This window comes from Pithys albifrons, chromosome 3, assembly GCF_047495875.1.
Source record: "Pithys albifrons albifrons isolate INPA30051 chromosome 3, PitAlb_v1, whole genome shotgun sequence".
NCBI classification, from domain to species: Eukaryota; Metazoa; Chordata; class Aves; order Passeriformes; family Thamnophilidae; genus Pithys; species Pithys albifrons.
In genome coordinates, this window is record NC_092460.1 from 14971836 (window position 1) to 14999490 (window position 27655).

General features: G+C 47.8%; 1 protein-coding gene across 3 annotated transcripts in view; it reads right to left on the reverse strand.

The window, feature by feature from the left end:
- Positions 1–27655, reverse strand: part of CACNA2D2 (calcium voltage-gated channel auxiliary subunit alpha2delta 2) — a 212706-nt gene that overhangs the window by 118949 nt on the left and 66102 nt on the right. For all 3 annotated transcript variants that reach the window (XM_071550576.1, XM_071550575.1, XM_071550574.1), the window contains exon 3: positions 11525–11641. In XM_071550576.1, coding sequence (XP_071406677.1) covers positions 11525–11641 — 117 coding nt within the window. The remainder of the gene's footprint in view (positions 1–11524; positions 11642–27655) is intronic.

A 27655-nucleotide genomic window follows, 5' to 3' on the forward strand; every position in this document is an offset into this window, starting at 1 on the left:
ATACATCTGTCTTAAGGGCATAAATCACTTGCTGGAATGCACTTGGGAAGCCAAACTACCACCACCTTAAAGTTTCTGTCTAACTTTCATGCTCACCCAACCTCACAGTTGCTTCCCTTCCCTTCCCCATCATGGTTTCCCCCTGCCCCTCAATGTTACAAAGCTCAACATCTTCCATATCTTCTCTGACTTCCTCATTTACAGGCACACCAGAAGACACATCTTCATCGGTGTGAGTGGAGAGCAACTCGTGGCTAAGATTAGCAATGGGAACAGCAGGGACCAGCGTTTGCTCCCTATATAATGAGCTGATATAAAAGCTGTGCCATCTACTGGCATCCAGCTGAAACACTGCTCCCAGCACTACTCCCATCAAGTTGTTGCTCCAGCACTTGAGTAGAGCTGAGCTGGGATTTTAACTCAGACCTTGTACAAGTAGCAGCACACAAACAGCACACACGGGGCAACCAAAGATGATGGTTCATTTTGCAGTCCCAAAACCGGAGCCCTGTGTTCACATCCCCATGTAGAAGGGTTGTTCACTCCCAGGCCTAATAATCCCCCACTTGCTAGGGAATTACCAGCTTTACTTAAAGGATTTTTAAAAAAATTTTCATGCCTGCAGAAAAAAAGCCCCCACATTTAACTTTAACTCCCATTACTATGCTTAAAATTTTGGGAAGACATTTTAGCAGGCACAAACACCGACCTACAGCCAGCAGTCCTGCACAGAAAATTGGAGTTACCATTTCCATCAAACCTGTAAGGTACTTCCAACAGCTTTTATTGCCATATTACCCAGCAACTTTCAGGGATGTAGCATATCCTAAGCAGAGGAGAGACAGAAACCAAGGACATAAAGCAGAACCACCAGCACAGGAAACAGGTGACTGGCAGGCACAGGCAAGCAGAGCACAAAGCCGGACTGGGTTAAGGATGAGCTCCCATGCCCTCATGTGCACTATTGCAGCCCAGCCCTGTGCCTGTGGAGCTGCTTTAGCTCTCCCAGTTAAACCCAGTTACAGTCCCACACATCCCAGTTCACCTGGGGGCTTTACAAGCACCACCAAGCAAGGCAGGCACACGGTTAAATATTTTTGCTTGCAACCTTTTCATCTTGCTTTCAGTTCAGATGGTGCCTCTGAACGCTGACAGATTTCCCATTGCAAGGCTGTATTAAGCTGCTTTTTAATTGCATTTTGAGGGACCCAAAGGCCAGCAAGCAGAAGGGCACTTTATTTTTCCCAAGGAACATTATTTTTATTGTAGAGGCAGGAAAGGTTTCCATTAATCCCCAGCAAGCAGACAGCTTCCACACAGCACATTGGCTGCAGGGACAGCCGCTCCAGAGGACTGGGATGATTCGAGCACTATCTGCTGGAATACCAAAGCTCTCAACAACTACTCTTCAAAGAGCAGATGACAGGCTTTGGCACGAAACTTGCATTAAATTGATACAATCTCTTTAATGTTATCTTTGGCTCTTTATCACACTTGTATGTGCAATTTACATTCTTGTCGCCTTTTAAATTTTTTTTATTAAGATTTGCTAGATCCTTATCACTGATATTTTACACATTGTTGTAGTGTCACTCAAACGTTTAATGGACATCAGCTGCTCTGGGAATATATAATAGCTCCTTGCTATGGGGTAGGGAGGGATGCTGATGGATTTCAGACTCACTCCGTGAAAGCTTCAATGGATGCAAAGCAAATCCCTGGGGGACAGAAAGCACAGTCCTGCCAGGCACATAGTACAGGGCAGGGAGCCTGTGTGCCAGCCCCTGGGTACCAGCACAGCACCGCCAGCCCAGAGCCAAGCTAAATACTCATCATGCAAGGCCTCTTCAGGGCTGCCTCCCGTCCCTCACCTGCAGCCAGCCCTGCTATTCAAGTCACAGGACTCTTGTGCAGAGACCTACTGAGATAAACTGCCAAAGCTGATCTGGGTTTTGTGGGCTGCAGAAATGAGACTTGCTAAATCCACTTTCTTTAGGAAAAGAAGGTGGGATTTGAAGAGGGCTTTCGAGACAAAAAGCCTTCATGCAAGTCCATTAACCTCCAGGACCAAACCTCCACCCCCTCAATCATTTAGAGGCTTTAACTTCACTACCTATCTGTAAACAGAGCTATACAAATAACTGAATTTTAGTTCAGCCTGAGAATGAAAGCCTTAAAATTCTCATTACACCTGAAATGAATTAAAAGTGATTCACTGTTTCTTCCCAGGTCAATTACCCCCATTCAGTATAAGAGCCTTCCACCCCAGATGATGCATTTGAAACATTCAGGGGGAAAAACATGAAAAAAACCTAAATTAGTTGGAGTTTTTTCTGCCCAAGATCTTGGGCTTTGGAGAGCATTTTGACAATGTACAGTGTCATGGAGGGCAGGGGCTGAACTCCCAGGGAGTGAGAGCAGAAGCACATGATCCCTGCAAACCTACAGGCAATCCTGTTAGAATAAAGATCCTCCTCTCACCCTCTTCCACCATGCACAGATTACAATGTCACAGGACAATGCGCAGAAGCAACTCCAGCTACCAAACTGCCATGGAAATGCATTTTCTCATGCCAAAATTAACCAAGAAAATTCAAATAAATCCCTTTTTCAGTGACATGGTTTCTTTTATTTTGCTATCATTGCAAGCATATCTTCCCAATCATGTTTAAAGGTTATTCTATAAAGAATTAAATGGCAATTCTCTTTCCTAACACTAATTCCCTCATGGAGCCCCTCCTCTACTGCATCACTGATCACTTTATACCTGTATCTACCTATCCAGATGGATCAGTAAGTCACACCCACCTGCCTTTACCCTTTCTACCACCCCCAAACACATGCCCCGAGTGCACAGAACAAGCCAGGCCCCAGCACCTCGAGGGGGTCAGGACCAAACTGAGGGATCTGAGCTTTGAGACAGCCAAGCCCTACAGCTACAGCAAATCCCCTGCCCGCACTAATGGCTTTAGTTACCTTCCCCTCTGCTAAGAGTGCTGCTCCTGTGCTGGAAAAACCAGGAAAAACAAAAACAACATGCAAACTGCTGCCAAATACACAACACGGTTTGAGGAAGGGAAGTAAACACCTTTAAGGACTATTTCATCCTCCTCTTCTCTTGGTCTCAGAGGTGTCTTTGTTCCTCACAGCATAATGTGCAGAGCACAGGAAGACAAAGCACGCACAGCTATTAAACCCTCAAAGAAAGGTTAGTTCCCATCCCAGGGAGTTCACAGTCCTCCTCCCTGTGCGTGCAAACCAGCCCGGCAGCGCTCAGAGAGGGGGCAGGAGGGCAGGCTTTGCTCAGGCTAAAAGCCCAGCTAAAGCTCCCAGCACGGCTGTGTGACCCGAGAGCAGGAACCTCGGCCTTGGATGCTACGCAGGCACTGGCAGGGAGCAGCAGTTCCCCCCCTGCAGCATTCCTGCCTCAGGGATGAGGACAGCCCACAGTGTCCACCAAGGGAAGGTGCTCTGGGGCAGGGAGGAATCCATTAGCCTAAAATAAATCCCTGGAAGCACAGAGCTAAGTGATACAGACCTGGAGCATGAGAACCAGTTCACCTCCTGGCTGACAGGGTAAAGGGCCAGATGGGTATTTCAGTCTTAGGGAAGAGGAAAGTCAGGCAACTATTTATTTGCACAGTGAAAGTGATTCTACTCTGGGTTGGAGAGCTATACTAAAAGACACCAGCTTGTTTGTAGATCTGTTTTTTTTTCTCCTCTTTTGCTCTAGGCCCTGAGAGGGCATCCCAAAAAAAAATCCAGATAGGTATTTTGTTTAAACAGCAGCTGTCCAGACTTTTTACAGTGAGAAACAACAGCCTCAGACTGCCAAGGGCAAGAAGAGGACAAAGGTTTCTTCATCTGTTCTTTACCAACAGCCAAGCACGGGGATGGGAACTGCTGTGGAGACTTATTGAATATTTTATCAGATCAGAACCATTGCTTTTCACTCCCCCAACCTGTCACTCCAGAGGCACTGGAGCTACTGAGTCCATACCTTGCATGTGTGTCCCAAAACAGGATTATCCCAGCACTCTCCCAGCCTCCAGAGTGTGATGGTGCTGGGGAGGCAGCAGCAGGAGCCCCTGTTTCTTCACAAACCTCCAGTGCTGCAAAGTGCACCAAGAAGCTTATGAAGTTGAAAAGCCCATCGGGCTGGACTGCTGCCAAGTGTTCATGGGAGAAGAAAGGGAAACGTTCAACATAATCTGCATGAAAGTGCAGGAAGCCCTAAATCGTGTTAGTGCTATTAAGCAAGCTGGTTACATTGCTCGGCAAACTGGCCCAATACAGGTTTGATAGACTTGTTACAAACATCTGATTGTCCTTGATTAGATTAGACAATCAGCCCCCATCCTGGTGTGTGGGCATTGTTCAACTCCCCTCTGCAATCTGTAAATTAGAATTCCAGACCTGGGAGATTGGATTCAAATTGGATTGCTGGAGCAGGTCCAGCGCAAGAACAATCGTGAGGCAGGAGAAGACACACACACACATGACCGAATAAATAAATAAATAAATAAACAAATGCACAGGGACTGTCAGCCAGGATTTGATTAGGAATGAATTAAAAATAGAATTAGAAACAAAAGCCACCAACCAGCAATTAGCAAAGAAGCGGGAAGAGGGATGGATTTGTCACTATGAAATAGGAAAGCACAGAGATCATGCCTTTAAATGGTTTGTCCTTCAGCATGCACAAGTTTGATGTTGGTTGTGGTCCCTCCTCCACCAGCTCGAGAGTTCCTGTCCGTGGCCATGTGGCTGGAATGGGGCAGGTGTGCACAGGGCTGTAAAGCCCCCCATCCCACCAAAACCACAGGCTGTGTTGGAGCTCACCTGAACTATGTTTACTCCCTCTCTCCTACCCCATTTTGCTGTCCAGGCAAGACAGGCAGTGTGCCCCTTAACCTGGACAATGAATGGTCTGGGACCCAGCAGGTCATGGTGTGACCACTGGTGGCCTTCTGACATGCCCAGAAGTCCCCATACAGCTTAAACTGGGGCTGTACCACCCTGCAGCAGAAAATCCATCAGGGCTGCACATGCAGCACCTCATGCTGCCACCCAACCCAGACTCTCAATGTACTGCAGCTCAGGAGGGTCTCTCTCTCTCTCTAGTTAACACACCAATGACTTGGCCAAGGAACACCTGAAAGAGCATCCTTCAGACAGATCAGCAGGGCAGCAGGATGGCAATGGGACCTTGTGCTGCCAGTAGTGGAAGAGAAATCCAGTACAACCCTAGGGCTCTCCTGCTCAATGCTGACCCCCTTCACTGCCTGCCACCAAGACCACAAGACAGCAATAACCCCGACAGCGAAGGAGGGAAGATTCCCTGGTGATTTCCTATCAGCTTGTGCCATGACAGAGGTCAGTGCCTCTGCTGCTGAGAGAGGAGGGAGTGGGGAGATGCTCTGAACTGGGCTGAGAGATGCTTTGCTGCATGCCAATTTTTGCAGCTCCTCAGACAAGTGACACCTTTTATTGTCCCTATCAGGGAGCAGAGGAGCTGATAAAGACTCCCTTCACCACACACCTGCAAGGGAAATCTCAGGCCTATCAGAACTGTTAAAGGGATAAACCTGTCCAATTAAATCCCCTCTGCACTCTTGATATATGCTTGTGCCAGATGCAAATGGAGCTTGGAACTAGTCCCAGCTGAACAGTAATGCACTGAGCATTCAACCAGGACTAAAAGCACAACGAGGCTCAGCTCTACCTCCCGTGATGCCCCTGCTGACCAGCTTCATCCCAAGAAGCCGGTTGGGGAAGTACTTTGTGGTAACACACCAAACTCCCACTTTCCCCTCCGTCAGAGGACCCTAAAGCACAGTCAAGTACTAACTGCACCATCCCATCAGAAGGAATGTGCAAGAAAAAGTGACAATAAGTGGGAAAGCTCAAGACTGAGGGATGGAAATCAGAGTCAAAATACCAAAATTTGGTGAAGGCAGTACAAAACTCATCTCCAGAACAACCATCTTTGCCATGCACAAAATTCTAGCTTTTCTAGCCACCTTTCCCATAGTAAAGGAAGAGATGAGAACACCACAAACTCCTAAAGCCATGTCCACCCAGGCTTTGTAGGCACAAGAAACCCTGCCAGACTTCCCTGCGGGATGCCTTCACAGCACAGAAAATCCCCAGTCCTGTCCTTTGTACTCACTTCCAAAAAACAAACAAGTCTAATGTTGGTTTTCATACTCTTTTTGCAGGAAAATTTGATTGTCTTCCGTGAAATATGTCATGAGCTCCTACACCTTAGCTGAAGGAACAGCACCCCTGAACACTTGCAGCAAACACCTCCTTGCCCCCAGATGCTCATTCCATACTTGAGCGAAATACTCAGCAACAAAAATAAGCTGTTAAATTTCACGGCAGAATATAAAAAACAAAAACCAAAACCTCACAAAGTTTTCTCCTACTGCTGGTAAGTGCTGTTAGTGCTCTCACCAGCAGAGCCACACAGGGTGCACCAAACCTGCTGCATATACATATATCTGTAAATACATATCATACAAAAATAAAATACACACAGACAAAAAATATACATTATAAATTCTCCAATACACAAAATGCCACTTTGCTGCACTTCTGCTCAACACATCATATTTTATACTGCACAGAGCTGAGGTTCATGGAAAACACAATACATTTCACCTTAACTCAAAAGACTTCCCAGTGATGTACAACATCCAAAACTAAACCAGCTCTTTGGAAAAAATACCAGCCCAGCCATGGCAGCAGCGTCTCATCTGGGCAGTGCCAGAGCCTGCAGGCATTCAGACCATGTTTTGTGGAACAGGAGGCCCTTTTTAGAGAGGGGAAGACCACCAGTACAGAGAGACAATAATCTTTAGGCAGGTTACAGTGTATGAATAGCTCCCTTCAGGGCATAACCCACTCAGTAAACTGTGGGATGTGCCACTCTCAGGAGGCAAAGCAAATTGTCTGTGGTTAAATATGTGAAGGATGAAGCAGTCAGCATCCAAAAGCAGCCTTCAAAAGAACTCCATAAAAAGTAGAAACAAGCTTAAAACATACTCTAGGATCTAAAATTTCCATCTCTCAGCCTCCTCCCCCACTGAATCCCAACTCCCCTCTTCCCCAGTCTGCAGAGCTTCAGGAAAGGATAGACCTGGAGGCATCACTCATGCACTCAACCCACTATTATAAAAGAATCAGACCTGGGGTGTCTGTAGACCTGAAGACGAGGGGAGGTACCCTCCTAAATCCTTCACCACATGGACTGATCTCTTCTTGTTCCCCCACCACCTCTGCACTGCAGAAACACTTTGTGGCAATAGAAGAATTTCCAAAGGTGCTGGGCTTGGGTGGCAGAAGTGATGCAGCAACCCCTCAGCCACTTGCACCGATGGTTTCCCCACGTCCATCATCACCTCAGCAGCTCCCTCGCTCTGATCCACACTGTTTGCCAGTGCCAGCACAGCTGATGAACTGGGGCTGGGCTGCCAAGATCTACTCAGTCACCAGCAACAGTAGACAGAGCTGGGTCATCCAGGAAGGGGGCATGGCAGGAAAGAGGAGAAAGAAGGAATGGGAAATAGCACAGGGAAGGGAGAAGAGATGCCCTGGTGGGCTTAAAGGAGAAACCAAGGGGCTGGACTTGATGGCAAGGGAGGTTCCTTCCAGCACCCTTTATCTTTGCCACTTCCTTTCCTTTCTACAGAGAACAGGCTTATCTTCAACAACCTCACCAACATGGCCATTGAGGCTTTGGAGAAAGACAACTAACTATGGGTGAATTGGGGAATCTTTGAAAGGCCTCACAAAGAAAGAAAAAGGGGGAAGAGAGAAAAACGTCCCTTGGGTTTGGCAATCTGGACATGGCAGCCATCCCATGCACACCCTCGGGTAATGGCTTTGCCCTGGCTCACTCAGTGCTCCACCAGCAGCAAACTCCAACACCTGGGCTCCTAAACAAGCTCCCAAAGGAGCCCCACCCTGTACTTGTCTCTCTGGGCACATACACAGGCAAGGAGGGGTCTGAACACACTGAAAGACTGAAGAGGAGATAGGAAACTCGAAAAAGCGGCAAAGAATCTGCTTGGCAAAAACCCCCAACCTATGGGTTCTAGTCTCAGATATGTCAAGTCATGAGCCAGCCAGCTGTGACTCCCAGCACAAGGAAAACCCAGTGGGTATTTGAAGTCATTTGGCAACCTGCCACTTTGTTCCTTTCCACATGTTAAGAAAGATGTCTTTCTTAGCCTGAACACAGACAAGCCCATGAGTGTGGACTAAAGCAGCCCATTAAACTTCCACTTGCTTGAAAACACACCTATCACTTCCTTACACCTCACCTGTAGCCTTGGAGCTCCCCCACAATGCAATACACCAAATTAAATAAATTTAATGTCATCTCCTTCAGGAGTCACTCCACTTTAGCAGCATCTTTTAGTTCCAATTCAAAGGAAACTAGCTGCACTTCTGGTATTGAAGACCATCACTGTTACCTCCCCTCCTGTTAAAGCTTGGGAATAAAAGGCAGCTGGAACTACAGAGCCCAAAGGAGACTGTGAGGCCAGGATTGAAGCAATGAAATCATCATGGAGAAAGGACACTGGGTGATGCAGAGAAAAAGGGCAGTTAGTGCTGATGCAAATCTACGTCAAACAGAAGCTGTTGTGTGGGACAAAGGGTATAACTCCCCCAGGACCCAGCTGTAGATGATCTTCTCTACTACCAGGTGGAATAGGTAGGGATTACAAACAGATCTTCCTAGGAATTGTTTTGTCCTATGTGGAGACTGTCATCAAATATGATGCTCTGGAACAAAATGGGAAAGACAGCATTCAAATAAGCAGCCCCTTGTAGATGCCTTATTTTAGGAAGCAATTACCCTCTGCCATGCACCCCTGTCTCCAGCACTTCTCCAAAATGCACATGGGAAATCAGTGTCCTGCAAGTGCCAGACCTGTGTCACAGTGCTGCCCCATGACTGTCAGGGCCAGACAGATGAGCTTGGCTTCTTTGTGCTTGATTTCTGCTTCTTAGAAATGCATCACATGAGGTAAGAAACTATGTATTATTAATAAATGCTCTGCACATAATTTAACTTTAATAAAAGACACATTAATATTTTCACTTAAAGAAAACAGGTTCTTTGATGACTGGACTGAATCACCACCTAATCAGAACAGCACTCAGCCATGCACCCACGATGTGTGCCTGGAGGCCTGATAGCACCTTCCTACAGAGCACCACCAATGCACAGGCAATGTCCCTTCTCACTCCTGCAGCAAAGGAGACAGGGATGCATTTTTTCAGTAGAGTAAGCACACGTGTGACATGGCAAATCATAGATCAAGGAGAGGCTCCATTTCTCCCTCCTCACCTGCCCTCACTGCTACATGGAATCCTACCTGATTCAGATGCTGAAAACTGTGTTTCAAGAAATCATCATCACTCTCATGAGTCATGAGAGAAGGGAAGAAAATTACTCCAGGAGAGATGATTCAACTAAGGAGAGAGTTGAGACAGAAGAAAACACAGGCAAGAGAGTGGAAGGAGCTGCAGGAGCCCCACTGCTTCAAAGGAGCTTAGCACAACATGGTAGCAATTCAGAAGAATCAATTTCTCTTCCTCCATCAACTTCCTTGTTTCTAGATTTTGTTGCCAGTAGCACCAATCCAAAACATCAAGAATTCACATGGAAGCTGGATGTAAAAGACTGCTCCATTCAAGAGCTGCTCTGAAGGAGTCCTCTTGAAAGGACTAAATCAGGTCAATGGATCATTGTTCCCACTGTAAGGCAGCACCAAGTGCTGTTTTCTAACCAGCACTGCCAGAATCACTCCTGTGTCAGGTCCAGCTCAAGGAGAGCCCCTCACAGCACACCAGCCAGTCCTGCCCCAAAACAGGAAGGCAGATCAGAAAACAAACAAGGTTATTTGCACCACGGACACAGTTCAGTCCTTGATCCACCACCAGCAGATGCACAAACCCTCAAGTCTGTGTGACTCAGAGCAAAGGGCAAGGAGAAACAGAGTGACTGATGAGCTGCAATTCAAATGTCACAGTGGAACCACCAGCACAGTCTTGATGTGTAACTCTGGGTTTTTACCCTGCACAACCCACAGGAGCCATGTGTTGTCCATGTGTGTATCAAGTTTGCAGCTAACTTCTGTCACCTGTGTCTTCCTCCAGCATCCAGAGGTGCTGCATATCTCTGGAACATTTATTATGATAAATGCTGAAGCATGCACACGAACAATATGAACAGAAGGATGTGAGTTCATGCTAAGAAAAAGACTGATCTCCCTGGTTTTCACTTCCACAATCCCAAACGCAGTCCTGTCAGTGTCCACCTATTTAGTCCCTCTTCAGCTCCCTCTGTTCAAGCTAAAACACTTAGTGTATGTCTCCCAAGTAGGATCATTCTTCACTCCCCAAAGTTAAGAATTGAATAAGCAACATTCTTCACCCAGATTTCTTTTCTGAGCTACTTCTTACCCAGCCATTGAGATAGGACATTTCCCAACTCTTGCAGCCTTAGTTACACCTCAGTTACTGCAAAACCCCTTCCCTCATCACAGCACTTTCTCCCATCCTCCCATTCCTGCCTATCAGTTGAAGGATGACCAAGACTTTTTGGCTACAGCCCCTATATGAACACAACAGCTATGTTATCTGCTCCAAGCCCTCCCCATCACCCTGCAGATGCCCTTTCAGCAAATCGAGCTACAGCCTGTATCCTGTTGGCCACACTGCCAGGTGCCCATTGCACAATTTCATGCCACTCAATACAATCATGTTTTTGAGAGGACACCTCAGCTCCTGGAGATGAAGTACCCATATCCCTCTGCAGTGGAGAGGGTTCTCCATCTCTCCAAGATAGCAATTAGCTGTCTCTTCACCAGAAGCAGAGAATGCTGGAGCAGAGCATGGCCCTGGCTGCTGCCTTCTTACAGCCACCGCCAGGTTTTACTGAGCCAGCACCATGATCAGGTCACCTTGCTCCACTACAGATAAAATGAGTTCATTTTAAAAGGAGTGTTACAAAATAGGACAATAAATTGGAAATGTATGCAGACACCCATGGGGCCAACCCACACGTGCAGTCAAGTGACAGGACTCAAGTACCAGACACAACACAAACACTTCAGTGCATCCTCTCCTAAGCAGGAAAGACCCCACTTGTCTGAAACTTCCATGAGTTATTGCAGGGACACTGCAGTACCTTTGCTCCCAGTACACCCCCAGTTAAATGACTGGGTCAACTCTGCTGCTGGGCTTGGCTGTCACTTTTATTCTTGTGGCAGCACCTTCAAGTGTTTGCATGACTGAGGGAGGAGATAAAAGGCAAGAAGATACCTATAGTAGAGCCTCACATACTCCATATAAATCTGTCCAGCAGCAGGATGCAGTTCCCAGAAAGGGCCACAACCATAGAGATCACTTTGAAGCTGAGATCACATTGCTACATCAGCATCCAGCCTCTTCCTTAAACCAAACATCTCCAACAAAGCACTGGCACACAGGCCCATCTCCTTACCTTTAGAGCACGGACTTTCTTGGCCAAGAGGCTCTCAATGTCCCCTGCAACCTTCTCCACCAATTTCCTGGGCACGTTCTCCTTGACTTCAAACAGGTTTCTATTCTCATTGTAGATCTAAGAAGGGAAGCAAGAGAAAGAAAGATAGTCAATATTACAGAGAAGTACTGCAGTCTTCCCGCAGAAAAGCTGATCTTCTAAAAGAGAATGTGGATTAGGTAATAATATAAGCTTTGGAAGTGAGGGGAGCAAAGGAAGAAAAGCTTTGCAACTGGAAAAAAGAAATGCATTCGACCTGCTACCCACACCACTGGCTTTAGAGCCGCCTGCCTTCATGCTTGAAGCGATGAGCATCCCACCCTCTCACTCAAAAGCTAAGCTGCCCACAGCACTGCCCAATCCCCGCCTCTGCTGAGCCAGTCCTGCAGCACAGGCAGAGCCACCATGCTCCCTGCTGTGCTCTCCCTCACCCAAACACATCCCTAAATCCCACTGGCTGCTTCCCCAAAGCCACCAGCTGAACCTGGCATGTACAAGCCCAACTGCCCTCCTGCCCCCAGCCCTCTGTGTGCTGCCCACGGGGTTGTTGCCTGGTACAACTGCTGCAGGAATGGGAGCAAGGAGGATCACATGAATTAGGACAAAACCCACATCTCTAAACAAGCTACAGTAACTTGGCATCCTCAGGAAATGAGGATTTCTGCAACCAGTCCAGGACTCAGCCAGACTGTGGTGGAGAGAGGCACAAATCTATACCAGGATTATCCTGCAGGCCAGATGTAATTACCTGGATTTGAATGTTTGCACACAAAACAGCAACAGTGACCCACAGGCTTGCCCTTCCAAGCCACATCAGAGAAGTGAAGGGGACAATGCCTAAGGGAAGTGCTATTGGCATGAGCACTGCCCCAACTAGAAGCAATCAGTTCCACCACAAGACATCACAACCACAAACCTCTCAGCCACCTCCTGAGATAATTTTGTGACTTGTTAAGTCCACGTTTCTGCAAACTCAGGTGCAGCCAACACAGGGTCAAAGGGAAGAGCTTAATGCAATCATTTGAGATTAGGCAAAAAAAAAATCTTTCATGCTTTATATTTTCTTAGTCAAGTACATGAAGGAAACTACAAAGCAAGTAGGATTCTGCTTTCCTCTGTATCCTTGGGCTATGTGCAAATACCTGCAACTCCAGACATGAAGACATTTGGGAGCAAAAAACCCTCCAAGGAGAGCTGGACCTCCCCAAGGAGGTAGCTGACTCCACGCTTAACTGCAAATTCCATGCTAAGCATGTCTGGCACCTACCCAAGCTTACATGATCCCTGAGAGCTGAACCACACTTTCTCATAAGACAAAACTCCCTCTTTGCTGGAGCTTCATTACAAGTGAAAGACTCTGCCTGTAACTGCTGGTCTTTTTCACCCTCCTCTGGACCTGCTCCAACAGGTTCATATTCTCCTTATGCTGAGGGCTCCAGAGCTGGACAGAGCACTCCAGATGAGGTCTCACCATATGTGAGGGGGAGAATCACCTCCCTTGACCTGCTGGTCACATTACTCTTGCTGCAGCTCAAGACACAATTTCTAGATATTCTTCACTTCAGAGCTCCACCATACTCTGAGTTTCACATCAAAAAGCCAGTAGAGAAACACCTTGCTCTAGGTAAAAACACCCCACAACGGCACAGAAAGGGTTGAAGCAAGGGATGCTTGATACAAAGCAATACTGTCTCATATTCCTTTTTCCCCCTTTAGTAAGTAACAGCATAACAGAGTCATGTGCTTGGAAGACGCAGGATACCTCCAGCTGAGCAGCAGCAATTAGGAAAGCAAAGAGGAGCAATCTTCAAGGAGAAAGCTTTGGGTACAGAGAGAGTCCTGACGTTAGTATTTTCCTATTATGAAACAGAAAATGGGCTCCTATGGGTTATGGACAGAAATGGTGCCTGTCCACAAGGGAGGACAGAACAGAAAAAGAAACCAGGAGCTGTTGCTCCAGCTGTCTCTGCAGCAGCAGAGATCTGCAGTCTTCTTGGCTGAACAGTTCCTCGGCATTAATTAGAACAATCGAAGACAAATTAACAGTGACCATACGTGCATGAGAACGTCCCAGACAGGCAGGGGAATGAATTGTAGGGCTCCAGTGCTCCAGGCAATTCAGAGAACTTCACGCTCTCCACTGTAGCGTTTTGCTTTGGGTTGTTCAGAACATGGCCAGGTTTTATCTAAGGTGACATTTTCCATATTGGGTCTTAATTTGAGCTGAACTGAACAGTCTTTTCTGGCCCAAGACATCCAGAACTTTCCTCAGTGATGGCAAAAGCCCTTAGTTTTGTCCAGATTAGAAACCATTCTCATTGAAATTCTCCTGTGATCCAGTGCTCTGGGACCTGGGCTTGAAATTTTCAACAGTGGTGACCTCGGAGTCAAGGAATCGCTGCTTCTGATTCCATGGATGCCCCCTCACACCCAGCTGTGCCAGCACCCTTGGGCAGACGGGGGTGCAGGCTGTGTGCTCTTAGTAGACTGGGTTTTATTTTGTAATCCCTTAAGGAACAGGCCCCAACCCCTCACAGCCCCTCCAACACACAAGGCAGGTGGGTGGCAATGCAGGAACATGAGAGCAAAGTCTAATCCTGCACTGCTACAGCCACGCTGAAACAAGAAGCAACACCCTTGTTTTAGCCCTGCTCAGTGTGACTGGCAAACCTGAAGTTATTGGACAGGAGAAGGGCTGCACAGAGCCCCTGAATTCCAAGTAGAGGTATTAACCCTCAGGCAGCACAGAGCGGGAAGCTGCTGTACTCAGGGGACGGAGACTGAGACCAAATTATAAACTGCAAGTCTCAATAAAAAGTCTGGGAAGGGCTGAAACTGGATGCAGTAGCAGAAGATTGAGCAATGGCAGCAGAAAGGAGTCCAGCAGTGGTTTGCTGAGAGTGAACTAGGAAGGGGCAATAGAGGGTGGGGGAATATTAACACTGGCAAAACAACAGAAAGTTCAGAGCTGAAACAGAAAAATAAAAACAAATGAAAAAAAACCCAAATCCAAACAGTGGCAGGTGGGGGGAGAAAAATCAAACAGTTCAAGAGAACCTGCAACATGAAAAGTTTAATCCCAAATATTCCTAAGCATAGTGCAATTACAAACAACCACGAGGATGATTCTAAACCAGCCCAGAAGTGCTAAGTGGCCTCACTAAAAAGCAGAGCTGGTAACACAAGCAATTGCCAACATATGTTCCCAGCAGCACCTGTACAGGAGGCAGATCTGATACTGCCTTAGAACATCCATTCTCTAAATTCACTTGTTTGCCTTGTTCCTAATGCACAACAAATGATGCTCATCTCTGCCATTAATTCCCTCTGTGCCTATATATCCAGGGAGCTGTCAAGGTTCAAGAGAAAGCATTTCCCTCTCCCCAGTTTCCTATGAGCACACCCAGCACCATGAAACTTGGCAGGCTGAGAAGGAAACAGGTGCAGAAATACTCCCTCAAGTGCAGAAATCACCACTTGATGAGCTGCCACAAGAGGACCCAACACCTCCCATTGGTCAGGGTATCTGACAATAAAACATAAAGAAGCCTTTGGGAACCACTAGAAAGTAAAAACTGTCCCCTCAGCCTTGCTGTCCTCTATGTGCATTGGCCTCCCCTGCCAACTGTCCTCAGCCTCTTTAGCCAGGACATGAGGGAGAACACTGATGAGAGGGCTGGGATGTTGCGGTACACCTGAAATCCAAAACAGACACCACCCCCTTCATTCTCCCTCCCCCCAGCTCCATTTCACATCCCCCAAGAAGCAGCCCCCACCCCAAATCAGAGGGCAGCACTCCATGGTGCTCACACAGCATCACCTCCCTGCCAAGATTCCCCCTTCACCTCACTCAAGAACAACAGCAACCAAAAAGTTGCCCCCTAACATGGCAGCTGGTAACCCCAGCAGCTCTCCACCCCTCTGGGCCAGGATACAGCTGCACCCCTAGCTCAAATCCCAGCTGGGGTGTGTTCAGGGCCAAGGAGGTATGGTGCTCCAGCTCCTGCTGGAAAGGCATCTGATTCTGGGTAACAGTCATCTTCCAGAAATTAAATTTTTCTCCCCACCCCTGTATGAATCCAATATACCAGGTTTGGACAGCTGCAGTCTAAACAGCGACATTTAATCACACAGCAAACCTGGCATGTTTGCAAAGAAGCAAAGTACTACGTGCAGCAACAGAGTGTCTGCCTTGCTGCTCCCAGAGCATCCCACCTTAAAGTCAGGTTGCTCCCAGGGAGGGAGGCCAAAGACCAAACCATAACTCTGCAGGTACAACAGCTGTGCATACCTGATATAAGCCCTCATGCCCCAGAAATGGGACTGTGCCATAACATACCCCACAAAGGCCAGCAAACAGGAAAACAAGTGGTTTCCAACCTGGCATTGTTACATGGCAGGGAAGGTCTCTGTTCAGGGGTATCCTTCAAGCTCCTGCAGCTAGGCCTGTGCCCAGGTTCAGCTTTGTACAGAGACCCAGATATGGCCTCTGCAAAGGGAATTAGTTGGTACAACCACTACTGCAGCAGGATACCTGCCCTTAGAGGCGCTGCTGGTTCAGATGCTCATCTAGTGCTTTTAGGGGCTTTAGGATCTGTTGATCTCCACCCTGACAACCATGAGTCTGGCCCCACTGAATTCTCATCTCACCTACAGTGGGATCCTGCCCTTTCCCCGTGGCTCAGAGTATGAGTGAAGAGGAATGGGGAGAACCCTTGAGTGGACTTGCTCATGCCCTCTGTACACAGAGCAGACCCATCTGGTGAAGAGGCAGCCTAGAGGAGAATTGCCCAGTAATATAAACGACCAGCAAGAGCATCATGAGATGGTCCAGGCTGAGCATGAAGTTCTGTGACTGGGTAACAGGGAGGAAAAGGAGTGTCAAACCCCAGAGATCCTGTTGAAAGATGGAGACTGATTGGGGCCATAGGCAGAGAGCAGAGACAGCACGATTCCTATCTCGCCCCTCATCCCTGCTGCACCTACTGTTGTTAAATTTCATCGTCTGGTGCTTATAGTTCTTGCGATGATGGTAATCATTGTGGTGTCTGTATTACATTAGGAGGATGTCAGCCCCGGCGCAGCGTCAGGGATAATCAAGCAGGCAGTGATAAGTGCGATAGCGGCCTCGCTGACAGCCCGCCAGGACAGGCAGCGCTGCCCGCGCCTCCGTGAGCGGAGCGATCACACACCACTGCAGGGACGGCGGGGATGGACACCCGCCCCGGGCGCGGGGATGGCTTCCTGGTGAAGCAGCCGGGAAGTCGCTAGATCCGAGTTCTCCCTGTCAAGGGAGGGGGGAAGGCAAATGAAAGCAGCTGCAGGTGAGCACTGGTGCCATAGTTCAGAGAGGGCTTTGCAAATCTACCCCACAGCAGCTCCCAGAGCTGGTGCTCCAGACACCACCAGCCCCAAGGACAGATCTGTGAGCTCAGCCCCAGCTCAGGCACCTGCCAGGCTGCCCCGTTGGGAGCAGCATGGGCAGCGTCTCCCACAGAGCCCAACCTGCCCTGTGCCCCCAGGTCTGCCCTGGCCCCTGCAGCCTGCAGACGTGCTCCAGTGTGCAGGAGGTGAACAGCTTGACATTTCCTAAGCCCATCTCCCTCTCCCCTTGCACTGTGCCATTTCCCTGCTGTGCTCCATCCTTCCACCTGCCCCCAGTAAAAAGCCAGCACCCTCTGGAGCAGCTCTTCACAGCTCTCCCATAGAAGCAGGACAGGGAAATGTGCAGTTTCGTTGCTCCTCAGGGATGGTCAGCTATAATTGAAGCAAACAAACCATAGAACTAAGGTCTCCCCAGTTCACTAAAGAGCCTGCTAAAAGCCAGCAGTACCACAGAGGATGTGAGGGAAGAGAGAAAGGCACCCCACACCACTAGGGATGGAGAGGTGGAACTGTTCCAGTGCTCCCTGTCATGCCTTGGCAGCCACATCCACCATCCTCTGTGGCACTGGCTGGACTTCTGATCTCTCAGCCCAGAATCACCAGCCTCTACATCTGAGACTTCAGCTCTGCCAGCCCCGCAGCAGACTCGAGACTGCTATACATAATTTAGCAACTAGACAGGGATAAAGGGCTACACACAGTTAGCCTGGATTATAGAAAACCTCTCCTGGCCTGGAAAGCTGCTTTTAGTTTTCATCAGCCCAAACCCTTGTACAGGAAGCTCTCAGAGCAACAGACCTGCCTGCGTGTTTGCACAGAGTGAATCTTCTGCAAGGAAATTCAGCACCACACAACTTCAAACTCAGTCTTCTCTTTTCAGATAAAGTGCTGTAAAAATAAATCACTGCAGAGTTGAAAACAGAAGGCCTCAACCAGGCTGGAAAAGCTGCCCAGGCACTCCTCTGCACACTCACAGCCACTTGGATGAAGTGGGTCTTGCTGCCAGGTCAGGGCACAAGCCCACCAGAGCCCCTGTGGTAATGTATGAGAGAGAGAGAACAGCTATGGCTTCTCAGACAAACACCCAAACACATTCAGAGATCACATAATCTCTAAAAATGCAAGCTTGTACAGTAAAACAGAAACAAACAAAACCCACCAAGCTGGATCCTTGACTCTGGCTGCTCTCTTGGTTATATAGGATATAAGAACAGCTTTTGTAAGGAAAACACAGTATTTTTAAGTGTACCTCATCTACTTTTCTTCAGGATATATGCTAGAGAGTTAATCAGTTTGATTAAGTTATGTCTACACAGAACACACCTACTTCAGAACAACAGCATTACAATTGCACCTAGAATACCCTGGGTGCATCCTAGGGGAGATGCTGTCACAGCAAAAGATGTTCTATTTTGCTGATTTCAGGTTGGGTATTATGAAGAAATTCTTTACTCAGATGGTGGTGGGGCCCTGGTACAGGTTGCCCAGAGGAGCTGTGGCTGCCCCATCCCTGGCAGTGTCCAAGGCCAGGTTGGATGGGACTTGGAACAACCTGGGCTAGTGGACGGTGTTCCTGCCTATGGCAGGGGGTTGGAACAAGATGGTCCCTTCCAACCCAACCCATACCAGAATCAGCATCCCCATGTGATGGATCATAATGGGTTGTCCCCAGATCAGAAGGTGCATTGATACGGCTGTGCAAATCCTTAGATGTGAAGCTCTTTCAGAAACACATGCTTGATTTATATTGGTTGAAAATAACTCAATTTCTCTCTGATTTACCTATAAGTATGTATTTAAATCAATTATGTAATGGATCCTCAGTTTGACCAGAAGTAGTTAAAGTGTTTCCCCGGGTAGACAGGCCCATGCCCTGCAGAAGTGCCACCATGGACCCACCAGGACAAACACAGAGGTTGGGAGGAAGGTTCGGAGGACAGATTTTGGAGCAGGAAGTCCAGGGAGGGAGACACCATGTTGTGACTGACGGCTTCAGAGAGCATGTGAATGAAATGAACAGGAGATGATGATGCTGGAAATTGTTAGGGAAAGATAAAGCAAGAAACACCTCTGCTTCTCAGATCCCTCCTGCACTGTGTGGCTGCAGTTCTGCCTTTTGCACAGCTGCTGGGCAGCTTAAAACTATTTTCTTTTATCGTGCTGCTTGTTTACCAAGGCTAAATGTTTAGGACACTGAAATTACAAAAGCTCATACAGACTCAAAATGGGATCCCACTGGACTCCATTTCCCTGGCAGTGAGGAGGATGAGGAAGGGACCACTACTGCTATGAGACGTGGAAAGTATTTCACCAGGCTCTTCTGCCAAAGCCCCCTGGCAGCAGCAGAGCCTGGGGCAGGGCTGCTGCAGGTGGGCAAAGGCTGTTCCCCATTCCCTGTGAGTGTAGCCCAAGCATGCACAGCTCCCCTACTCGCTCTGCACTGAGCCAGGCAAGACTCTCAGATCCTCAAAGACTTGACTTTACGTAAATAACCAGACCTCTTTCCCAAAACAACTTTATCTTCTCTGCCAGAAAAGCTGCTGCTTCTTGTAGGAAGGGCTGTGGAAAAAGGCTGTGCTGTGCAGCCTCTAACGCTAAAGCTCCCAGATGTATTTTGTAGGTTTCCTTTTAACAACAACAACAGAAAAAGAGTAACAATTACCTCACACTGCCTTTTATTTTTACTGATGGCTACCACTGCCCAAATTCAGCTCTCAGCTGCAGTGATGCAAATTTGGGATAACTTCACTGACATGGATTTAAACTAAATCTCTTATTAGAGCTAAAGCAATTGAAATCTAGGCCAGCATAAGTCAGCACTGTCAACATTTACCCCCACAGTTTTCTGCAGAGTAATGATCTATTTTAAAGAAATTGAACTTTCAGAAACAGCAACTTTGCATTTCTCTTGATTTACCTTCTGATGTGGGGCTTTCTCTGCACTTTAGGGATTCACATTTACAAGCTTTTCTCCCTAATCTCAAGCAATGGAAGCACTTCTGCAAAGGCATAGGCTCAATGAAAACAAAGATGGAAGAGACCCACTTGTCCAACCCATCCCCTCTGGCTCACTGAGGGCCCACCTAACCTTTGCTGTTCACAAGCCCTGCTCTAATCCACTGGTGATGGAGACCCCAGGCTTCCCTGGCTGATGTCCTCCAGTGTTTTCATAGAATCACAGCATGGTTTGGGTTGGAAGGGACTTAAAGCCCATCTCATTCCAGCCCCTGCCATGGGCAGGGACACGGTCCACTAGACCAGGTTGCTCCAAGCCCCATCCATCCCAGCCTTGAACACTTCCAAGGATGGGGCACCCACAGGTTCTCTGGGCAACCTGTGTCAGGGCCCCACCACCCTCCCAGGGAAGAATTTCTTCCTATTATCTAATGTAACCCTGTCCTCTGTCAGTTTAAAGGCATTCCCTCTTGTCCTGTCACTCCATGCTGTTGTCCAAAGTCCCTCTCTGGCTCTCCTGGAGGCTCTTTAGGCACTAAAAGGTCAGCCTGTGAGAAAGTCATTACTTTATTCCCTGGTCAGAGGAAGCCAGAGCAAGTCAGCTTCAGCCCTTGGAAAGGTGATCCTCAACAGGAGAGACTGAGGCAGATACAGCTGATCCATAAAACTGATGTGACTCGCTGAGAGTTGTTACCGGTTCAGGGCAGGGAACACAGAGCAGGCTGTTTCTTTCCCATATGGGGCCAGACATACCAGATTCTGCAAACCCTGGATACAGGGGTTGTGACTTTCTGCTGTCCATATGGCCCAAGAGGAGTTAGCACAATGCTCTGCAATCCTGGCATCACTCCTACTGGCCAACAAACTCTGCCTACGTACACTGCAAAGATTGCAGGAGAGCTGTCCCACAGTGGGGAAGAACTCAATCCCCAGAAATAACAGGGTGCAGGAAGCACCCACAGTGTGAAAGCCAGAGCTGGGCCAGGGGAGCCAGAACTCCCAGAGCAGCCAGAAGTACTCACTCAGATCTGCTCAACCACCATCACACACATCTACGGACACCCTTGAATCCCCACTTGCCTTGTCCTCTCCTCCAGTTCCTTCCCAATACTTGAGGGCTCTAGTCCCAGCCCCTTCCCCCTGCACACAAGCACACACTCACAAACACAGGCCGAGCTCCAGACCCATCTGTCTGTACAGGCACAGCTCCCCACACAGCTCTGCCTCAGCACTGGCTGTAGGCACAAAGCGCTATTTGGGCTCCACACCTGCACTCTCCCTATGACAGCCATGATCTTAATTAAGCTTCAGGCAGGGAGCAATTGTCTGGCACTCATGGCTGAGAGAGGGGACTCAGTCTGTATTCCCCCTTTGCCACAGGCACAGCACTGAGCTGCCTGCGTGACTGTTGGCAAATCACCTTCCTGTGTCTGCATGGTCTCACTGACCTCCCACTTTGAAAGAATTTATCGTTAATTTTTGCAAAGTGTTGTGGAATCCTCAGAGGAAAGGTAGCACAGGAGTGGAGAATATTAATATTCCACCAAGAATCTCTAGGGACTGACCGTCACATTAAAGCGTCTACACGCAGAAACAAAACTCTTGCAAGGGCTCAAGCCAGACCCCACAAAGCAATGGCAGATTTTTTTCAGTACTTTCCATCAGCATTAGAAAACATGTATGGGACCTGTCATTATGCATCCAGAGCAACAGCCCTGCCACATGTGAGAAAATACAAGGGTAACGCAGGACCAGGGATGGATCCGTATGCACTTGGAGTAAGAAAAGGTTGCATCAGGCAGCGTGTATGGTGAAGCATTAGTCTCCTGCTGTTCCAGCATAAAGTTAATCAGGGACAGAAATTAATCCCTCCTGACAGCATGTTGCCAATTTCTGATTTCATCCCCATTTCCTCGTAGCTTATCATCAAGGGAAGAGGGGAACTTGTAGCACGGACAAGCCTGTCACATGCCTCTTCCTTTGGAAAAGGCTCACACGCAGCAGCCACGGGCTCCTGTACACTCCGAGCAGCACGTCCGTGCTCTGCACGCACACAGGTCCCCTCACATCCATACAGATTCACCCACCATTACACAGGTACACACAGTGGAAAGTTATGCATATGCTTAAAGCAAAATATGTGCCCAACCATCAGCTTTACTCCAAGACTGTGGAGGGGAAGACAAGAATAAGACAGAAAAAAATTCTCTCTCCTGAGGGACAGTGCCAGAAGAGCAAAGTGGCATTTACAAATCATAAGCATTTCCCTTCCCTGCTCCTTTGCCCAGAATGTTAATTAGCATTGCTCTAAACAGCAGCAGCAAAAGCTGAAACCCAAGCAGCCTCAATTGCTTGAAAGGAAACCTGGTTGGGAACCTTTTCAGATGAGACATTTAAACTCAAATGGTGAGATGTGATGGTGATGCAGCAGGTGCTTTTTAATGCCACTTTATAACTTCCCTCCTAAAACTAGGGTGTGAGTTCTAAAAAGAAAACTATCTTTTCTGGAGGCTGCAGAATTCTGCCTCATGTTCTGAATGTTATGGGTGTATTCTATAGCTTATTCTCCCGAGCCCAGCACATCATGGATGGAGCCCCACAGTGTGGCAGCAGTACCCTGCTCACTCCCACAGCCCTCAAACGTGTCACTTCACTCCAGGCTGGGCAACCCCCAAGGCTGCTTTGCAGTGCAGTTTGGTTGATCACATAATAGAAAAGTGGATTTGCAATTATATTCATAAATAATAGTGCTGACTTGGGTTTGTGCCATAAATAAAACTTACATGATTATATAGACCACATATATCTGTGTGTGTTTGGACAATCAATATACATCTTGAAGTATCACTAAATTTCAGCTACAAAAAGTGTAGCAGGAAACTGGCTTCACAATTTGCTTCTCCTTTTAGTGCCATTCCCTTTCCTATTGTATATGTCTCCTCATCCAACTTACCAGAACTACCAACAGCATCAGAAAACCCCCTGCCCCGAGTGATTGATGACATGTTTCTGGCACACCAGGTGCCACAGCTCACACTGCCAGGAGGGACCTATACCCCATCTCCTGGGCAATGCAGGCAACAGGACTGCTGGAATTCATTCTCCCTGAAATAAGAAACTCAACAACATCCCATGGACCAAAATAGGTGGTCTTATACACAGAGAGCAGTTCTCAATACCAAACCCACGCTCAGCTCCACACCTGAGCAAGGCACCCAGACCCCATGGTGAGGGGCTCACCCTGAGCACCTGCACAGGCAGTCAGGGAATGTGCAGTCACCTCACAGGGGTCTGATACAGCCCCCTACCAGAAGCAAAACAAACCAACTCCCAGCGTTTCCTCCTGAGAGAGTAGAGTGTGCACAGCACAGGAACATCCTCCACCACGCACTGCAGGAGGATTCAGCCCCATTACCCCAGGAGCTGCAGAGCTGTTGTGAAGTACAAGGGGAATTGGGGAGGGAAGCAAACTCAGGGCCATAAAACCATCAAAAGAGCTGCCAGCCACTTGCTGAGCTCACGGGAGAACAGCTCCCCTCCCTCTCTGTGACAGACCCAGGCTGCAGATCACAGACCTCCACATCACCAGCCCCTGCAACCCATCCCCCTGCTCAGGAGATAGACAAGTCCATAGCAAGCAGGCATTTTGCACATCTGCAAGTGGAGGGTTCTGCCCTCCTTCCACTTTATTTTCCCAGGTATCAGGCTGAGGAATTTCACAAGTAAGTGGTTCTGCATGGGGCTTACTCAATAGGACATAATTGACTCTTGTTGCAAAGAATTAAGTGCTCTCAATAGAGATGTCCATTTTTAATGTCTTTTTTTATTCTTACTAATGAATTAAGCCAAGATAACACCAAGTAGTTCCCAGATGGGCGTGATTGTCAAGAAGATGAGGATTTTATCAACAAATTTTTTTTTGTTAAGCTCAACTCAGGAAAATCATAGGAAAAAAAAAAGAGTAACTAGAAATGCCTTTCCCCCCTTGAAAAAGCATAGAGTGATCTCCCCAGGAGATTCCTTTCCAAGCTATATTAGTTATTACGACCTCTGCATGGTTTCTAGTTGTGTGCTTTTGAAGAAGGAGGAAAAAATGTCTGAGCTCACAAACCTCCTTTATCTGAACCTTAAAATGCTTTGGTGAATATTTTGAATTAAATGACCCATAAAGTGATTAACGGTTTATTAACTTGAAGGGCAAGTCACAACACCACAACAGGAAAGCAACAGGATGTTTCTAGACTCCCTGGGGAGTTTGCTCATGGACACTAATGTCCTCACTGGTGGGTTTTTTCCCCCCCTCCCCTCCTGTTTTAAATAAAGGCTTGCTCCCATTTTCTCCTACCCCTCTCGTATTTCCACGTGCCTACTACCCTTCCAATTCATTGACCAGTATTCAAACCTGCCACAGACTGCTTCCTGAAGATCCCTTCTCCAAATTGCAGAAAACACGTACCGTCTATCTTGGCTTGCTCCAAAAATTCCTCACACACAGCCTGGAAATGTCAAGCACTGTGGCTCCTGTCATCTGTTCACTAGATCTCAAATGCTTTTTCAGATTTTCCTGTGCCCTGATCCTCAGGGTCCCTGTTCTTGTATTTTCACGTTGCTTAAGGTGCATAAAGAGGTCCACCAGCCCTCACCCCTTTTCCAAGCATCTCAGGGCTCCCAGAAGAAGGAGGCCACAGTTCCTGCAGGGGAGACTAACCTGGTTATGCAAGACCTCTGTCTGATCTGCATCTCCAGTTGCAGTTCCCCATGTGAGAAAAGGACCTGATTTACTGCGCTGGTTTGCACCCTTTATGACTGACTGACCAGGCTCAGCTCACTTTCTGGAGAAGGGAAGAAGGGCAAGGTATGAGGATCACTCCGGAAGCATTTCATATGCCCAAGTTCTGCAGCACGTGGGTAACAAAAGGACAGAACAAAGCACAGCAGAAGAAACTGTGCCTGGGAAGCTGGGCTGATCTGCTCAGGAATTCAGCACAGTCTGCATGGCCAGGCTGGACAGATGCTGGGGTTGAGCTGAGGAGTTTCACACAGCAGATGGTCAAGGAGCTGTGATTTGCAGGTAATCTAATAATCAAGTAGTCATATCAGTGAGAATATGAGCTACGGGGTCACGAGGGGTTGGCACACTTCCCCTGTTTCTGTAGAAGTCATTGGACAGTATAAAGCAAGGATATTAACTGTTTAGCTCTCAGCTACAGCCAGCAGCAGCTTCCTTCAGAAGAAATCCCTGTAGGGCTCAACCTGGGGCCAAAGCTATGCCAACACCATTACCCCAGTCTCCACAATCAAGGGGCTATCACCTCCTTCCCTTCTCCCTTCCCACAGCCCAGGTGCCAACAAAAGCAACTCTGCAGCAAGTCCGCTCAAGTCACTGACTCAAACTCACTCTCCCAAAATTTCCAGTTGGAAATAAGGCATATCAAACTCTGAGCACACTGTGCCACTTTTAACCTCTTAGGAATGCCAGGGCTAATTTCCTCACCCTGTGCTGCTGCATCAGATAGAGGATACCTGTGGTATGATCAAGGGGGGAGGAGACAGAAAAATCCCAGGACAAAGTCCTCCAGTGAAAATAAAAACCACATGTCTAGAAGTGATGAAATGCCAGCACTCACTCTCTACAGCCTCAAACAACAAAAAACCCTGTTCAGATATTTTTTTATTAACTGTCACAAAATGATGCAATGCATATAGTGTAATTATGCTTAAGTGCTTTCCATGTTAAATGTCATTTCAGTTATCACTTTTTAAATGCAATTTTTATTGAGTGCACAATAATAATTTAGCAAGTAAACAGGCAAGTTACAAGAAAGAGTGGAAGTGCAGGGGGAGGTGGGAAAGCCTCAAGTGTGACAATGAAATGCACTGGGGTACATGGAGCTGTTACTTCTGAAAGCTTGGAAAGAATTATAAAAAAGCCATAAATTACAAGGTTGCAAAATGCAATAAATTACAGCCTCTACAAAAGGCAGATAATGGAAATGAGAAAGGAGAGAGGGAAGGGGGAGGAATCTACATAATTTGTCACCACTGACCCCAGACATCTGCACAGCCTGCAAAGAGCACTGGAAATATTTGGGTGTTTCAGTCTCCTCACAAAAAAACCAGCACTCAGAGGCCAGTGAGGGGAGTGAGCTTTAGGGGTGCTTCCCTTCTATTGGCACAAACACAGAATAATCCCCCAAATGGGCAGCTTTCCCTGCATCAAACATACCTTGGGGAACACAGGGAACTCCAGGCCGAAGGCCAACAGCCCCATGCTTTATGGAGCTAAAACCCTTCAGTCTACCAAGCCAATGGGAAGAGGGTACAGTCAAGCACTGGCACACTCCGAAGGGAGGGGTATGAATCTATTAATTCCACCATTAATCATAGAATCACAGAATGGTTTGGATTGGAAGGGACCTTAAAGATCACCTCATTCCAACCTCCACCCACGGACAAGGACACCTCTCTATAAACCAGGTTGCTCAGAGCCTCATTCAACCTGGCCTTGAACACTTCCAGGGACAGGAGATCCACAGCTTCTCTGGGCAACCTGTGGCAGTGACTTAAATACAGGCTTTCAAAGACACACCCTTTACTCATTTCTTTGCAGAAGACAGTTCTGGGGGCCTTTGCACACAGCAAGTTGACAATGAGGCAGCAATGTGCCCCTGCAGCAAAGACAGCCAATGGTACCCAGGGCTGCCTAAGGAAGATCTGCCAGCACATCAAGGGAGGTGATCCCTGGAGTGCTGGGTCCAGGTCTGGGATCCCCAGTACAAGGGAGATAGGGAACTACAGCAGAAAGTCCAGAAAGGGACCACTAAGATGTTTAAGGGTCTGAAGCATCTCACATGCAAGGCAAGACTGAGGAGGCTGAGACAGCTCAGCCTTGAGAAGAGAGGGCTAGGAGGGATCTTAGCAGAGTCTACAAACACCTGAAGGAAGGGTGTAAAGAAGACAGAACCAGGCTCCTCTCAGTGCTGCCCAGAGATTCTTGCCCAGGCAAGAAGCAACAGACACAAACTGAAACACAAGAGGACTCATCAAAGCATAAGGAAACACTTGATTTCCTCCCTCCACACACACACACTCCCTCCCACTTGAGAGGGTGACCAAGTACTGGTAGAGTTTGCCCAGAGATTGTGGGACCTCTCTCCTTGGAGATATTCAAAAGCCACCTGAACACAGGCATGAGGGACTCACTCTGGAGTCTTTAGCACAAGAGGGCGAAACTTTTACTGCCATTAAGGCAACATGTGGATGCTGAACCAAAGATGGCAGCAAAGCCAGACAACCTTCTATAGAGCAAGTGGAGTGGGCAGCCAGGAGACAGCCCCCCGCTATGGGAAAAAATATTCACATCAGAAATGCTCTTCAGGAGCAATGCCAAAGCCCTTTGGAGGAAGACAACAACCTCCAGTCCAGGAGGGAAATGCAAAAGCAGGCGAGATGGTGCCAGGTGGGGGAAGGCACAGCTCCCTCTCGATTTCACAGCCCGCTGCATCCCCAGGAATTGGCGCCTTTGGGGTTTTAGGGCTTGCAAAACAAAGCCACCGCGAAAGGAAAAACCCACCAGAGTAAAACCAACCAACAAAACAGAGGCAGCCAAGTACTGAGAGTGGAGATGAGCAGGATCTTAATCTCTGGAAAATTAAATCAGAAGAAAATGGAACAGGCACAGATTTTGGCTGACAGAGAGTATCCTCCTTTCAGGGGCATGTGTGCCAGGTTTATTTGATTAAAACTTTTCAG